Source organism: Melospiza melodia, chromosome 18 (genome assembly GCF_035770615.1).
Source record: "Melospiza melodia melodia isolate bMelMel2 chromosome 18, bMelMel2.pri, whole genome shotgun sequence".
In the NCBI taxonomy this organism is placed as follows: domain Eukaryota; kingdom Metazoa; phylum Chordata; class Aves; order Passeriformes; family Passerellidae; genus Melospiza; species Melospiza melodia.
The window spans coordinates 8,858,014-8,875,199 of NC_086211.1; the positions used below are offsets into that span (position 1 = coordinate 8,858,014).

At 43.2% G+C, this 17,186-nt stretch overlaps 1 protein-coding gene across 4 annotated transcripts; it reads right to left on the reverse strand.

Annotated features, from left to right (window-relative positions):
* Nucleotides 1-312: 312 nt before the first annotated feature.
* On the reverse strand, nt 313-16,589 carry NDE1 (nudE neurodevelopment protein 1). 4 transcript variants are annotated; one of them, XM_063171955.1, is made up of 9 exons: nt 16,569-16,589; nt 9,593-9,720; nt 8,924-9,077; nt 5,730-5,878; nt 5,268-5,404; nt 4,253-4,429; nt 3,744-3,835; nt 2,781-2,917; nt 313-1,681 (listed from the first exon to the last, which is right to left on the reverse strand). In XM_063171955.1, the coding sequence occupies exons 2-9, from the start codon at nt 9,676-9,678 to the stop codon at nt 1,588-1,590; spliced, it is 1,026 nt and encodes a 341-aa protein (XP_063028025.1). In that variant the 5' UTR covers nt 9,679-9,720; nt 16,569-16,589; the 3' UTR covers nt 313-1,587. The 4 variants fall into 4 exon arrangements, with proteins under 4 accessions (XP_063028025.1, XP_063028024.1, XP_063028022.1 ...); XM_063171954.1 differs by lacking the exon at nt 16,569-16,589 and adding an exon at nt 14,043-14,068; XM_063171952.1 differs by lacking the exon at nt 16,569-16,589 and adding an exon at nt 13,883-14,036.
* Between the last annotated feature and the right edge of the window lie 597 nt (nt 16,590-17,186).

Genomic DNA, 17,186 nt, shown 5'->3' on the forward strand with positions numbered 1-17,186 from the left:
AGCCCAGAGAATTCTCTCTCCTCATGAAAGAGTAAAGGAAGAACCATTTAGAGCAATAAAGATGACAAGCTGAGCAGACAGGGGTTAGGAGTTACTGGATAAGAATTGATCATAGCTTGATCAGGCACAGAGCTGTAAAGATGCTCAAGAGCTGCTTGTCAACCCACTCTGTGAGCCTGCATGGGTGGGAACAAGAAGACAAGCAAGTCAGACCATATTAAATGGTTTTAAGCACCAATGCTTGGAGCAGCAAATTGAACACGTATAAACCACAGTAATAACTTGCCAAAAAACTCAAAATGCATCAACAACTCGAATTCAAAATAAGCTTTATTCTGCTCCCCAGTTTAACCAATTTCATAGATGGACTGAGAAATGAAAATCATCTGTGATTTACATATTCTAGAGAAATAGATGCCTCAGCGACTGTTTTCACAGCATTTCCTTAACAAACAAACAAAAAAAAAAGAAAAAAAAGACCAAAAAACATCAAACCCATTTATGTAGTCTTTTGTCAAGTAAGCTCTCCCCATCCCCTGCCACAAAAAAAAAAAAAATCCATAAAAATTGTTCAGTCATGATTACTTTTGCAAGTAAAGGCTCCCATAAAATATATTAACACTGGGAATGGATCTCCTCCATTTAAAAAACAAATGCAGTAATATTCTACAGGGGGTAAAATTATTTTAAAAAAACATTCTCTACTCATATACAGTTCTCTAGCATAAAGGGCTTTTCAGGTTAAAAAAGCATTTCTAAATTAGTAACAGCTGACATATTCATATAGAAAAATAAAAAATCACTAATACCCAAGGCACCTTAGTGAAGGGAGGTTTATAAAGCAGTAAAACCCACCTATCCAGATGTTAGAACTAGAAACTTGATCTAGTTTGGACTCTTACAACCACCAGCCTTTATAAGCCACTATGGGGTTAGAAATAAAAAAAGTCTACATGCTATTAGCTCTGGGATCTCCTGAGCACTCTCAGCACTAGACATGTCTCACCTTTAACTATGACCTGTTCTGAATGAGAAATCATTGCTTACAGAAACATCTTGCCACTACAGGCAGGTTTTTGTGCAGCAACACTCTGGTCAGCAAGCACCCCATGAGGAGCTGAGCAGCTTCCCTGCAGAAATACACCTTTCACCACATAAAAACATCTCTTTAATTTGGGTGACTGCAGCACAAAACACCCATGGTAGAAAGCAGAATTCCAGCCAGAACTGGTGGTGTATTAACACCAAAAGCCAAAGCCTGAGGAGCTGCATAGTGAATATTGCTGTGTTGTAGGCAGGACAATTGCTTTGGTAGTGTCAAAAGAAGCAACCTTCAAGGAGCTATTTACAGTAGCTGATGCAGGAAGGAATTCCCAGTCCTGCACTCACACAGTCAGCATTGCTTTGTCACACCTTGTCACCCACAGAACTTGCCCAGAGGCCACACTGGAAGCTACTGCCAATTGTGACTGCTTGTTCAGCTCTCACCTACCCTGACACTGCTGTCTGCTTGCTCACTGATATTCTCTTTAAAACTAAAGTTTGAAATACACATTTCTTCTCCTTTCCCAAAGCCAGCCAGGCTTTTCACAGCAGCATCTTGACAACACTTTGTGAGGGATGGCTCACGGCTCCTGGAACGTGTGACGGCCGCGTTCCAAACTCCAGGCGTTTCACCAACCTGCAAGTGCAAAACTGAAGTCAGGGCATTTCTCACTCAGTGTAACCATGCTCAGAATAACTGCTCACCTCCAGAACAATCCACTCAGCTGAGATGAGTGAACAGCACTCTGAGCACTGCAAGAACTCGCTGCCTAACTGGGCTGAGCTTTCACTGTAACACAGGGCTCCATTTCACTCTGAGTAATGAACACTATCTTTTACAGGTGCTGGAATTTCAGTTTAGCAATGCAGCAGCAGACAGATAATCAGCTCATGCATATGGAAATATATGGTCCCTGAGGCTTTCTTGCAGGAGCTTTCATGAAGTTTCTAGGAGAGCAAGTACAAGGTGGAACATTCCGTCTAAACAACACCACTGGGCAATGGGTACCAGGACAAACCAGCACAAGGGTCTGGCTAAATAATTAAGTCTGAAACAAAGTGTACTATGGGCACTTCACTTACCTAAACACAGAACCTAAAGAATGTGAAGTGCAGGATTGGCAGAGTTTAAGCAGATACCGAACGGCAATTTGCAATAACCTTGCTGGTTTTTCTTCATTTGATTACAAAAAGACAACTGGTTCAAACATTCAGAGAAATGTGTACATTGAGTAAGGTAACTTCTTGTCAACAGCTATTTAAAAACACATCTTAGCAACGCTAAAGCATTTTTAGCAACTCTCATTCTCAGTGGACCCACTATTCGCCTTTTTTCCAGTTCTCCCACAAGTGAGAATCTTAACTATGATAAGCGAAGTGTCCCTACATGCCATAACACTCCTGAGACATCTCTTGTACAAGAACATAAAGCATAAAACAAATTGAACCAATAAGCAAAAACTGTTGTACTTTGTCCCAGTTAAACTGATTTATAATAAAATACATCTTGCACTTGCTCCAGATTTGAGGTATTCAAAACTTGACTGAAGCTAGTCTTCGAATTTCAGCAGCTAGTGACTCCAGATTTTAAACTGACCTGAAACATTCAAATCATAATCCTGAATAACTGAATTTCACATACTTTGAAAATGTCTCTACCAAAACAAATAAATATCAGTCCCCAAGATCCAACACCAACAGCTGTCACTAAGACACCAGCAGAGCCCAGCACTCACCCTGTGTCACACAGAGGCTGATGAGGACTCAGACGTGTTTCCAGGACATCTCTGTTCATGTACATGGACACTGAAGGTCTGCTTGGAGACTGGTCATACACAAAGTTTCGGCAGGATGCAAGCTTGGACTCCAAGGCCTGAAGTAAACAGACAAGGTAAGTGTCAGACTGACCATTCTCTTTCAGAAGATGGCAGTGCCACACCAAAATGGCACTGAAGTGTGTGGGTTTGGGGTATTTTTCTTTCTTTAAGAGTGAGCTGTCCAGTAGAGGACAGATTACTAAAAATTCATGAGATATCAGCTTCCCTAGATATGTATCAGGTGGTACACCAGAGGGAATGAGCCAGAGATATCTTATTCTCCATCACATGCTCCCATTCTAAATCACTCTACCTTTACTGAGTTGCCTTCTGCCTGTATCAGTTCTGCAGCTCTCCCATCAAAGCCCTATACAAATGTTTGTAACAACACAGCACCAAGGCATAAGAAGGGTAACACAAGTCATGAGATAACTTTCCCAACATCAGCAGTACCTTAAATGTCAAACTACAGCTTAGCAGGACATTAGGCCTTGCTCAAAAGACCACTGGACTCTTAAGGCAAACCTAACCAGAAGCCTTTTGGACAGCAGGTGCCACCCTGCTAACTTCTCTGCCTTTCATGGGAACAGATCCTATCTCAATTTACTCATGCTGACATATTTTTTCTGCACATGCACTTCCAGAAATTCATAGAGGGATATCTTATCCCCATCTGGATTAGAACTTAAAAAACAATCACGGTCCATTTTTATCTGGGAGTTGGTCAGAAATGTTTGAAGTCCAGACCAAGCCCAATGCCACACTTAGCTAACCTGGGGGCAAGAGACTCTTTTCAGTCTCCTCAGAACAGTAGTGCTGGTTGCAGTTTCCAAGAGCTCCAGCTTTCCAAAAGCATTGCCTGGCTTTTGGAAAATCACTCACCCCCACTTTTCGCAGCAAGTCTCCCACAATATTAAGTGCAGATATTCTTGCAGCTGGTGTGAGAGGGGTTGCACCATAACTGTCCTCAAGACCTGCAGGGCAGGTTAAAGAAGGATATGTTACTCATGGAAAGAAAAAAATAAAATTGCCCCTACTGTCTTAGAGAAAATGATTCAAGGAACACGACTGAAGATCACACAGGTTTTTAAAACCTTTCCCCTAAATCAGACCAACACCTCTGACACAGCTGTGAACTAATAAAAAGTCCCAACTGTTCATCTTATCCCTCATTATTACCAGACAGTTCAAGTCAGTTGGAAATGAAGAGACTAAGAATAAACCCAAAAAATTCCCAGTCTATGAATACTGAGACCATGGTGATTTGATTTAGGTGACACTACACTACACACTGGATTCTGTGGCTAAAGGAGGAATGAAAAAAAGGGAGCAAACTGTAGCAAAAACAAGAGCATCAAATGGTATTTGTGGGCTGGTTCCCTGCCAGTCACCTCTCCTAAAGGTCCCAGGGGTGGGAATGCTGATGGGTGTCCGGGGCATTGCGGGTGTTGAGGGCACAGATAAGGAGGCCTGAACTGCAGTGTCTGTTCTTTCTGCTTCCAGGGGAGCTCTCATTGGTGTTTTGGGCTTCTCCTGTTTCTGCTGCACTGCAAGCTCTTGTCGTAGATCTGTGAAGGAAATAACACAAAGCAAGTGCTGGAGTATGCAGCCACCAAGATAAAAACCAAAATAGGTAAACTTTTGTCAAAAAATTTTTCTCCTTGTGGAGGTGAGGTAAAGTCACTGATCCTTGTAAAAGCTTACTCCAGGCATATCTGAACTTGGCACACCTTGGCTACATTCTGGATCCCTGCAAGGTTGAGATCCTACCTGTTCTATCCTTTTCTATCCTGGTTTCCACATGAAGGAAATTGAGCTGAGGCCAGGTGGAAGCCACACCATTATCTACCCCAGGGACAGAGCACTTCTGTCCCACAGCCTGGCTGTAGCTTATGGATACCACTCAAGGGCACAGAATCCAAGATCTGAAAACAGATATTCATCCAGCTCCAGGGTCTCTCTTCTCACCCAGCCTTGTTGACAGATAGCAAAAAGTCAGTGCATTCCAAGGCAACCAGAAGTCAGTCACAGCCCACCTGTTTTACTTCCCCATTAGTGCTTCACTGGCTGCATTTCCCACAGCCCAGGAAACAATGAGGTTAATGTGCATTAGAGCTGACCTTCGTGGACACCAGCACATGCCCCAGCTGGACTGGCTCAATTCCCTGAAGCCCTGATTAGGAGAAGGCTGGAACAGACTTTTGTTTCAGTGAGTGCTCTGGAATCATGTCAGGAGTTCAAGGAGGGGGCAGAATGTTCTTCAGTTTCCTTACTAGTTTCTACATTTCAGATACCAAGTTTTAAAGAAGCAAAGTTAAAAGCCCAGCTCTAAGGCAGATGGAGAGGACTGAACAGCTACAAGGCAGCGGGAGAGAAAGGAAAAGATACAAATAACTTCTGTCTAACCTCTAGCTTCATCTTTCAGGCGCTGCACAGACTCCAGAAGGTTTTCTTTCTCATCCAGCTCACTCTCCAGAAAAGCATTTCTTTCAATAGCCTGGTTTAAACGCTGCTCAAAATCCTCCAGGGACATTATAGTGGCTCTGAAAAAGAATGCATTAGGTGTCACTACCAGAGGACTCGAGGTAGAAGGACTCCCTCTCCCACAAGAAAATGGACACTTGCATTTTTGTTTAATTTGCTTTGTTTCTTTTTTTTTTTTTTTTCAGCTTGTATTATATCAGAGTGCAGTCAGAGGAGTGGAAGAGGTAAAAAAATTTATCACATTGCCATCTACAACAAATCTCTTCAACACAATCATCAGACAAGTGATAGTTCAGAATGGCAATGCTGACAAGTAGTGTCACAAACAGCACAGTATTACTGTACTTGCAGGACACAATAGAGGTGGAAAAAAAAGCAGATCACCTTTTTGCTCTTTCCAAATCATCATTTTCTTGCTCAAGTTCTCGAATGTATTTCTGAAGCTGCTCTTTAATAGCTCTTGTCTGTGCCAAGTCATCTTCCAGTGCAGAGATCTGCCTGTATCCTTCTGAATGCTGCATTTCAATCTTTTCCTACTCAAAGGCAAATCAAACAGCACATCAGGTACTTAGCAACACATGTTCTCTTTTTGCAGCATTGTCTGATCTCCTTGAAAGGCAAAGACAGACACACTGAAAATTTTTGAGAAACATCATTTTCTGTATAGTACAATGCCAATAAATTCAATTGCTCACACATCTCTGGGCTGCCAGCAGATAAGAGTTCTTCCTGTCACTCCTTATCAAACAAAAGTGCTGGGGAACAGTTCCCAACATTCACAGCACAAGGCCATTCCTTGCCTCTACCAGACAGCCTGGCTCAGCACAGTTTCTAAGCAATACACAAAGCACACAAGAGAAGCCACTTATTTTCAACCCTAATATGAAGTCAGGCAATATTTAGGAGCCAAAGTAAGAAGAATAAAATAAAAATTCCAGGTGTGACCCTGTTACATGCTGCTGTGGAATCAGCAAGATTCTGCACTGCCCATGTGGCTTTATTAGCCCAAAGCAGGTTCAGAATTCTAGAACATTTCAAGTACAGGTACATTTTTGGGAACCTGAACCAAACTCTGTCTCCCTCTACACCACATATACAAGGGTACATTTAAGACAGGCATAAACAGGGAGGAAGACTTGGCTGCCACATCTTCTCCTGCACTGCCACTAAATGTGGAGTTAGTTCCACAGTATGTGACAGGGAAAGCTCCAGAGCACACTATTACAATGCTTTATACTCAACCACCTTGCTACCAGACCATTTCAATATGCCACAGGTTTTTTTGGAAATTCCAAGACTGCTGGGTAAGCAACATTCCTGAAGTGCTCTCCAGACAGAATTCAAGTACAAAACACTTGAAGTCACTGGAAACAAATCCATGCACTGGAATTTCAAAACCATGGCAAGTAGTCTAGTGTGAATGATAATGTGAAGACAACTATTTTAGCACATGAAATGCATAGACAAGGAGAAGGGGAAGAGATATCCATCCTGAACTAAGAAATCCTCATTTGACTGCAGTGTGGTGACACTGCTGTAATTTCAAATCTCTGAAACACAGTTAAGAGCCTCTAAGCTCCAAGAGGGAGATTACTTTCAGTTAGTTTCTCAGGACTCTCTAACTCTGCAAAGCACCATTCCCATAGTTTTAGGTAGTGTGAGCTCTGACTTCTGAGGGGGAGCAGGCACACACACTGGGCTGGTCAGCTCAGAGCCACAAGCTGTGTGGGCCTGGCAAAGTTCACTGGTGCTGACCTAGATGCAGATCCCAACCCTTGATGGGCTCAGTTAACACTGCTGCTCAATAGCTTCATGAGATTAATGCTTTGCTCTTGAATTGATTCAGATAAAAGACCAGAACTGCAAGGTCTGAGTCTTTGTTTTTAGCCAATTGTAATAAACTATCAGCTGATCTGGCCCTCAATGGTGGCTCTGTTCCTTCACTGCAGGCTGTTGCTGCAGTTTTCAGGCTGCATGAATAGCCAATTGTTGAATGGTTTATTTCAAGCAGAATTTATTTTAAGAAAGTTATCTACTGTGAAGAATCATTTCAGATTGTCTAAAATATGGCTACCCTCCACTTTTTCAGGCTCTGTATTGCTTCCTACTATTTTCATTCCTCACAGTTTTGCCTGGTTCACTTTCCTTTCCTCTCATCCCAGCTACTCTAGAGAAAGTAAATCATCTACACACTCCTCAGTTAAATGAACTATGGGTTTTATTTTTAAAATTTTTGTCTTCTCCCCAAACCCATCAACTTCCATGGGTTTATGTGGCTACCTGGAACAGCAGACCAATACTGCATATAACATGCACAACCCCTAATAATTCTAAGGTGCTACAACAAGAACAGGGATTAAAGCAACATAAATACAATAAAACAAGTCTTGGAAGTCTTGCTATCAAAAAGCAGGGAGTGGAGGAAATGGCTAAGCTAGTGCTAGAGTGACAGGATATCTGCCTGGAACAGAAGAGTATTTCCTTAAGACAGTAATTTGGACAACAGTTTAAACAAAAGGCATTGCAAATCTGGATTCATCCAGTGATTAATCACACCTTCACTCCCATTAGCTCATTATTGCATCCAATTGAATAGAAGAAGTGTAATTACATTAACCTCTGCTTCCACAGAGACTGAGCTAGCCCTACAAAACACAGTGTAGTATTTCTTGGGTGACTGTAACTCATCTGTAAATAAAAGGCTAAATTAAAACTTTCAAAAGTCACACCAATTTCAGAGATGATTTTTTTCCAAACTTAAGAGAACTTACCAGTATTTCCTGAACCTGTCAATCAACACAGTACCATCTCATCCCTCCTCATACTCTAGATAGCTTCATTGTTTCTTAAGCTGCTATGTTAAGAAGCCCCATCTCAATAAGTTCATATTCTTTATGTTTTATAGTCCTGGAAGTTAATGCCTTTCAGCTGGTTCTTATTTTCACAGAATGCTAACCAAGTGCAAAAATAAAAACTCATTTTTCCCTAAGGACAGACAGATTCAATAACAAAACCAGGACTGAAACTGTTTTATGACTCTCAATTCTATGTGTTACCCACCAGCTGCTGCTTCCCAGCTTATCTGAAATGTCAGATAATAAATACACAACTATGTAAAAAGGGTTTTAAACCAAGTTTCCTTACGTAATGCAAAAACACAGCTGCAGTGTTTGTACTTGGATTGCTCTGCAATATTATCTGTGACTGCATGATGCAGACAGCAGAAAGCTATGAACAAAAGCACTAAATAGATGGAAGAAGGAATAGAACAGCAGCTCTGTTGTGTTCACACTCACTCTCCACTCCACTGTGGACAATTCTCTCCCAAATGAAATCTATCCTGACACAGAGCCACAGCCTGTGAACAGGGCTCCAGGAACGCTACCAAGGAACACAGAATCCTCAGAGCACACAACAGGCTGACATTTCTTTATTTTCAAGCCTTTCCTCTCTGCAGTCTTCTGGTCCATTTTTCTGTAAAGCTGAGGTGACACCATGGGGCAGAGTCTGCAAACACCTGCCCTGCTCCCCCCTGCCCTGAGGATGTGCCCCCCAGGTGCACCAGCAGCCCCTCTGACCTTCACTGACTCCAGCTCCATCCTCAGGCGGTTGTTCTCTGACAGGAGCTCTCTGTTCCTGGACTCTGTTTGCTGCAGCTGGGCCTCCAGCTCAGCTTCATACTCTCGGCTCCCCTCCTGGAACTCACGCAGCTCCTCCTGGGTATTCTCAGCACTGGAGAGAAATTCAACAGAACTCATCATCATGAACCATCTTGCACACTCAAGGTAAAAACAACACTGCTGTTGAGTACAGAAGGTTGTATGCCCTCCTCTGTATTCAACAGGAAGGGAGAAACATGCAAATGTTCCCCTGCCATGCATGGGAAGTCACCCCATAGCAAAATAATAAGTCCAAATAAACAGAAAAACCCCAGAGTCTGTTTTCACACTGTAGATGTTGAGGATATGTGGCATCTCTTTAGTATGCCAATTGTTCACTGCCATCTCATATTTATTCCATTATTCAATTCTATTATTTATTTGGAAATATAAAGAAAGCTGTTATTGATTAATAACAAAAAGTGAGGAACAGAGAGAAAGATTAAAGGAAGTGTTTTATTTTCTTGAACAATTCTATTGAAACAATCCTCCAACAAGCTAAACAAGCAGCAATGAAAGAGCTGTGTCTTTGCATGAAGTGTTATGAAGCTTATCCAACCACTTGGAGGAAAGAAGCCACTGCCTTACCACTGCTTGTATTTCATTGCCAACTCCTTCCAGTACTTGGTTTCCTCTTCCACTGAGCTGAAGTGATGTCCTTCTGAGTCTTCCATAATGAGTCCTCAAAGTCTAAAACTCCTGTTTCATTTTCCCCCCTGAAAAAATAACAGGGTCAAGTGTGGGAACTGAGGCAGTGAGCAGCCTCATCCTCCTTGCTGCAGAGCAGAACACCCCTCCTCCCACACAGTCACTGCTGGAGACTAAACTAAAACCCAGCCTTGATAGGACTCTGTCACACAGACCATAGATGTGACAGAATTCCTGCTAAGTCTCCCCAGTTCTCCCAAAGCTGCTGCAGGCTTACTCCACATTCCCAGCAGTGAGCACCTTTGGCACTCTGGATACACAAACCCCAAACCTGAGCTGCAGCTGTGCCAGTGCACAGAGAACACGAGGGAAGGAAGGCTCAGACACAACTTCAGCTCCAAACACGCTGCAATTCAACAACCCTAAAGACACCTAGCATGAAATTAAAGAGAAACTTCAAAGAGACAGAGATTAGTTACTCAAGATTCTGATTTCTTGAGTTAACATTTAAAGGAACACATAAGTTTTTTATGGACTTAACTGCTGGACAGATGAAAAATTTCTTCCTAGGTCAATGCAGACAAAACTACCCAACTTTAAACCTGAATATCAAAATCCATGTATAGCTACAAGATATCTGGATACCTCAGAGAGCCATGGGAGAAGGGAGGGTAAAAGCTACCCAGAGGTTTTAGCAGGATACCACTGGCTGGGATAGGTATGCAGTTAAGATAGCAGCAATCCAGACAATCCAGCTGTCCCTGTGCCAGCACAAACCCAGTCACAGGACACAGTCCCAAATGGGAATGACACACTAAAGAGCCACAGGGGAATCAAGTCCCTTAAGCTGGTCACTCCCACTTGAGGACTTAAGTATCTAAACACTACAATTAAATAAAATAAATGCCCTGTGATGAGCATGACACTCTCTGTTAAAGGGTCAGTAACAAATATAATTTCATACTAGTTAGTCTTGACAATGGAGAAACATCAAACCTAATGTTCTGCATAATCTGCTGATGTCCAGCCCTGGGTGAGGCAAAGATTCCACTCTGACATTATCAATTTAACCAAAGTGATACCAAATAAGAAACCAAATAAGATCAAGAAGAGCAAATAGAGGTGGAATTGAACAATGCAGGACAGTGACAGTTGTCACAAAACTGCATCACAGAAATCTAATAACTGAAGAAACACCAAGTTCCAAAGTTCTACCAAATTTCAATTCCAGTTCTGCTGAGCAAAACATTTCCTAGAGGTAATTCTAATGGAACAAAGAAGAAGGGATGGCTGAAGACATCACTTAGATGCCAGCCCTGTCTTCTACTCTTATTTATGATAGTCATAAAATGCTGGAGTAGACCCACTGAGCAGCATGTCTTAGCTAAAGAAAATGTGCACACACTGCACATCTATTGAACTCTATGAAAGAAAATATCTTTAACCTCCATCAAGACTTTGCTCTCCAAAAAATTATCAGGTATAAAGAGGATTGAGAAACAGCCACCTACTTAGTAACTACTGAGAAAAGCCCAAGTAGCTCTTACCTCTACTATGGACAAAAGCACTCAAAGCAGTCTGGCAATCTAAAGCCCAATTCCTACATACCCAAGCAATGCCACAAAGCCCAGTTCCTCTTCACAGCCCAAGTAATTATCAGATTATTGAGCAAGGAGTAAGCAGCGTCACAGCTGAGTGGGCTGTGCCTGCATACCTCAGTGCACAGTATCAGCAACACAGGCACAGAAATTACTATGTTATTTAAAAGGGGAGTTGCCAGGTCAGGAGAAAAGTTACTAAACCTTAGTTTTTATAACTGAGTTTGACACAAAATGTTCATTAGCCAAAGCTGTGTGTTCCTTCAAACAAACAAAAGCACTGTATAATGTATTGATACATTTGCAGCATAAGGTCTCAAGGCTGAAGAACACACTGAACAAAAAAAGAGGAAAAGGAGTGTGAGTAAGGAGTGATTTTCCAAATAGCACTCTTGCCCATTAAAAAGAAAATCATGACCAAGCATAATTAACATTCTTGACCTAGGATAGTTTATGTCACATCTCCTCTGTTATTTCTAAGTGAACTGAAAGTGCCTTTGATGTTAATAAGCATGTCCTTCTGCTCAAGGCACTGTGTACACACATACTGATCCTTGCAGCACACTCGTCAAGAAAAAAAATCCAAAAAGGATTTTTTCTCACACAAGGATGATAATAAATCAAATATCTGTGTTTGGACAAACAACAAAAATAATTCAGGAAAGATAAAGATGAACTGCAAGACATCTTGCTCTGAAAAGCTCTCAAACAACCCTTTGGAACCAAAAGGCAGCTTCCATCACCTTCAAAATCTTGAATACGCAGATCTGGCTCCTGTGTTTTTGCATTACACTTTGGAAGAACTGAAATACTGTAGTAATTGGCATTTTTTGAGATTGTAGGGGTGTATAGAGAACAACTTTCCTTAACTGATATACATAATCCAAGAGAACCCTGTGAACATTCAGACAGCACAAAGGGGTGGCACCCGTCAGTGCCAGGGATGTCTCTATGAACACGAGATTATGGTGTGGGCCCACTGAGGATTCATCCATTAAGAGCTTGCTCTCCATCGTGGTCACCATTACTAAATAGTACTTATAATTTAAAATTAATTGTTTAACTGCAAATACACAGAAGGACAGTGGACCTGTACTTATTCCACAGACGTGGCTCCTGTCCTGTGCCACAGGCACATGTTTGTTGCTGCAATATTCAAGGAAGACCTGTTACTTTCCTTCCCTATACTACACCTTAGCTCAAACTAAGCTGGGATTTCAAACTAACCAAAGACGAAAAATACAAACTGAAAGTGAAAACTTCCAAGTTTGAGACAAAGTATTAAAGCTTTTTCAAACTTTTTTTTCTGAAATTTGTCTAAGAAGAAAGCAAATAAAAATCATGTAAGTCTTGTTAAACTGCCTTAGAAAGGGTAGGGCTATGACTGGTTTTCCCCTGCTGCCTTCCCCCTTGATTTTTAACAACTTGGAGACACCATGCAAAATGCCTGAAGAGAAATTAATCAGGAACTCCTCGTTGTCTGGGCTCACTACAAAAGCAGGGTGAGCAAAGAGGGGTAAAGGAAGTTTTAGCAATGCTTTTTTAAACACTGGAAAAGGTGGAAAAAAATGAGGAGAGAAAGTCAGAGTCTGTAAAAGGCACGCACTGGCTGCACCTTGCTTGTTTCCACACACATGAAGCCAGAGCAGACATCTGGCCAGGCCTCCTGCCCGCTCACAGGCATTACTGAGCTCCACATCATGCAGGAAGTGGAAGCGAACATGGGTGGGGACTGGAATTTTGCAATAAAGCACGGCAGCATAAACGCTGCAGAAAACAATTTCATACCAGCGACAGCAGAATTGCAAAACTCCTCAGGAAAAAGCAAACATCAAGAAAAGCAACACACAAAATTATCGAAGGAACTTCAGTTTGGGAATCAGTCTGAATCCACCCAAACTCATGAGGGCCCCTAGATTGTTTCAGTCCTAGAACAAAGGACTCAAAACGACCCCGATACTGAACTTTTTCCTTCACAAAACATTTAGTTCGGTGAACAATGCTGGCCTACTTATGTAGCAATGCCTAATGGTCCAAGTCAAGGAAATTCGTATTGTAATAAAAAAGTGAAACAGTACCACAAATACTACTGAATTATCCATGACAGAGATAATGAAGCTCCTATTAGACATTATTTTCCTAAATATAAACCAAAACAAACCAGCTCTTTGCTCCCGAAAAGTAGCTTTCCCATTCTCTGAAATTCAGATTTGCTTAAAATATTCCCCTTGAAAGGGTCCTCCTGTAACACATGGGCCTGTTTTCTTTTGTTTAAGCCATACAAAAGAAAATCACCACAAAAGAGAAAGAAAAGGGAGAGGTCACGGGAGCACCAGGATTACCACAGAATCCCACAGCCAGCACTGAAAAGAGTTATAGGCTTCTCCGGGGCTTCTCTACCAAAAGGCTGAATTCAGCAAAACCCTCCCCTCCTCAGTAACCAGCCCAGCTCCCAAACTTCCAACTTTCCAGTGACTCCTGAGGAAACCCCACACGGTTCTGCGCTGGAACGCCTGACCTTGGTGCTTCCAGCTGCAAGCCAAGAGCTCAGCGGGGCAGCGCTCCCCAGCCCCATTCCCGGGCGGGGGCTCAACCGGCGGGCACGGCTCCTACGCTCTACTACCCGCCCCACCTGCGCCCGCACGAGGAACTCCCGAAGCAGGAGGAGGTTCAGGTCCGCGCGGGGCCGCAGCCGGCCAGGTTCCCGTGTCCCTGATCTCTTGTCCCGTGTCCCCCCGGTCCGGTCCCGTCCCGTCCCGGTCCCGCTGCCCCGGGCCGTGCTGGGCTCTCACCGCGCTCCCGCCGCGCCCGCACCGCCGCTCCCGGCCCGGCCGGTGCCGCCGCCCCATTGGCTGCCGGTCACGTGCGGCGGGGCCCTCGGCCAATCAGCGCCGCCGGAACGCGCTTCGGAAACTTTGGTGACTTTCAAAAGGCGCCGGGGGGCGGCGGCCGCGGCTGGTCCCGGTCTGGTTCTGATTGCCGGTCCTGATCTCATTCTTATTCCCCCCGTTCCCAGTCCCGTTCCTATTCCTGTTCCCCGTCTGCTAAACACGCCCCTGTCCATGTTCAAGCACCTACAGTCACATGCACAAGGCTCCGCATCTTCTGAGGTGTTAAGCGTGTAAGCCACCACGCTCCTTAATTTTAAAGGCGTGATTGACCTTAAAATTGTCTAAAAGAGGAAAAGTTTTACATTCATCCTTTTTTTTTCTCAATTCAAAAAACCTCTGCTGCAAAAGCAATCAGCGAGACAGCGCAGATATCTATTTTTAACGCCAGCCCAACATCTTTAGCCCAAAGTGCCCTTTTCCCGGCCAAGGTCAGGTTTCTGTGTCGCAGTCTATGAAATATTAGACACTTCCACTCATCCCCTTCCCGGCATGATGTCACCATTGCAGGAAACTGCGGCATGGGGCAGAGCTGGCTGCAGCCCGGGAATCCCGGGCAGGATCGACAGCAAGGGACCCGGGACAAGCAGGGACTTTCTCAAGCGCCCCAGGTGTGTTCCTGCCTCCCGTGCACACAAACACTCGCTCATTTGTTTGCGGAACCAAAACAAAAACACAAATTATGGCACGTGTGTCTCTGCGGCCCGCACAGGCAGGGCCATGTGTCACCGGGTGTCACCGGGTGTCACCGGGTGCCAGCTCAGCCCCACACTGCAGTGGGACGGACACCCACGCGCGGAGCCCGGCCCCAGCTCCGTTCGCCTGTGGTGTAACACCGGCCCGGGAGCACGGCCTGCTCTGAACAGACTGGTCTGAACTGGAAATACACCTCTCCCAAAGGCTCTGCAACTGAGAGGATGGGTGCTTTTCTATAAAAATCGCACCAGAAGGAATCTGTCCATAACTCAGATAACTTTAACTGAGAAAGGTGACAAAAACTATTCTACTTTCTTGTCAGGCATTCAGCAAAATAACTATATTCTCAGTTCAGATGTTCAACAGAAGTAAATGGAAACATACTATCATAAAACTATGAAGAGGAAACTAAATAAGGCATTTAAAAATTGGGTTAATAGCATTTGCAGTTCTGTCATTACCCAAGAATGTTTTTATTATCAGATAAGTTGCAGAAAATAAACCACATGCTATTGTAGTATCTTGCCAGTAATTAAAACAAATTATACATTGTTCACATGTTTGGGACAAAGGACATTTTACTTCAACACTTTAAGCAAATTTTTGACGATAGTATGACTACACAGATTATGACAGAGGTACAGCTGAGGTTTTTAATATTTCTCATCTTGAAATATTTGTAAAACACAGTAAAATTTCTCAGATTTCAGAGGAAGCTGAGAGCCTCTCATCCAATTCTGGAACAGCACCCTAACAAATGCCAGGGGCTCAGAGGCACTACCAGAGGCACTACTGTACACAAACAATAAATATTCTTTAAAAAAGGAAACTTTAATCACTGTGACTGCCTTGTTTGCAAGAAGAACAAGAACACTTGTCTATTTCAAAATTAGCAGAGAAGGAGAAATTATTTTATGCATTTATTTTTAGTTTGCTGATTAATAATTAATAACTGGCAGATCTTTGTGGTGCTAGGATTCATGGGCTGGCTATTTCAATGAGAAGGCCACACTGATTCTTCCACGAAAACTAAGTGGGGAAAAATTTATCCACTGAAAGTTCTGGTAAGGTTGTAACACCTTATCTTTTGGCAATTAACTTCTGTTGGGAAAAAATACTTGCTTTTCTTAGAAAATTAAATAACTCACCACACCACCCACTCTATGGATGGAACAAGAACTGGTCAGCAATTGTCATTACAAACTACTGAACTGCTTTTTTTGTTCAAATGAATTACTGACACCCATAAAATGTGACAAACATTTTAGAATATCATGTAGAAATATTGCTGTCACTGAAGAACAAGTATTTAACAGCAATAAAGCCTTTTTCTGTCTCTTTAAAGATGTTATATAGTTCTCTGCAATCTGTATATGCAGAATCAGATTTTCACATGCTTAAGCAAGAAACAGATTCTCACTACTTTAAAAACCTTCTGATATCTCAAACTGACACTTTTTTATGAAACTGTCAAATGTTCATTAACAGCGCTGGTTTTTTAAGCAGAGCAGAACGCAGCAGCTCTCTCAGCCTTGGCACACAGCAGTGACACTCCCAGTGACCCTGGCAAGCCTGGCTGTGGCTCTCAGCTTTGTCGCCAGGGCTTCTCCTTGCTGCTGCCTGCAGTCTCTTAGGCCAAGGTGCAAGTAAATTCCAGCTTAGCCTAATACCACAATTATGATCAAAAGATACTAGGGCACCAAAAAGAAGATGCCAGCCTGTGCTGTCACTAACCTCCCTCCTTGAGGGGCTCGGCCACCAGCTGAGGATGAAGCCCAGCCTGGATGCCAGGATTGGCTGCATCACTTTGGCCCAGCCTTCCGAGGGAGCTGTCAAACCGTGAGACAGAGCCACGTCTGTGGAAAGACAAGAACAGGAAAATTAGGAATAGAGGTAGGGTTGTTGAGACAAGCACTATTAGCAACACAAGGATTCAAGAGGAAATACACCACAGTGGAAAGTTACATAATCCTGAAATGAGCAAAGCCCAGTGACCTCTAGTGAGTTGGCAGTGCCACCACATCAACAGAGCAGTGACCCTGAGCGGATGCCCAAAGCTTTCTTGATGTTTCTTTGAGTGCTAGACTTCAGGTGCTTTGTCAAGGGGTAGGGATACACTAATGCCTGACCCCGTGGGTTCTTAGAAGGTTGTTTCTTTTTTTTCAAGCTGTGTACATCTCACTTGGGGAATAGCTAATGATGCCCAAGGCACCCAGAGAAAGCACAGAGAGGTCAGACATGTCTGTTAAAATAAGCACACAGCAGATTTCTGAAATATCTCCAGAGAGGGAGACTCCAACAGCCTCTCTGGACAATCAGTCCCAGAGCTCGTTCTCTCTCAGGGAAGAAGTT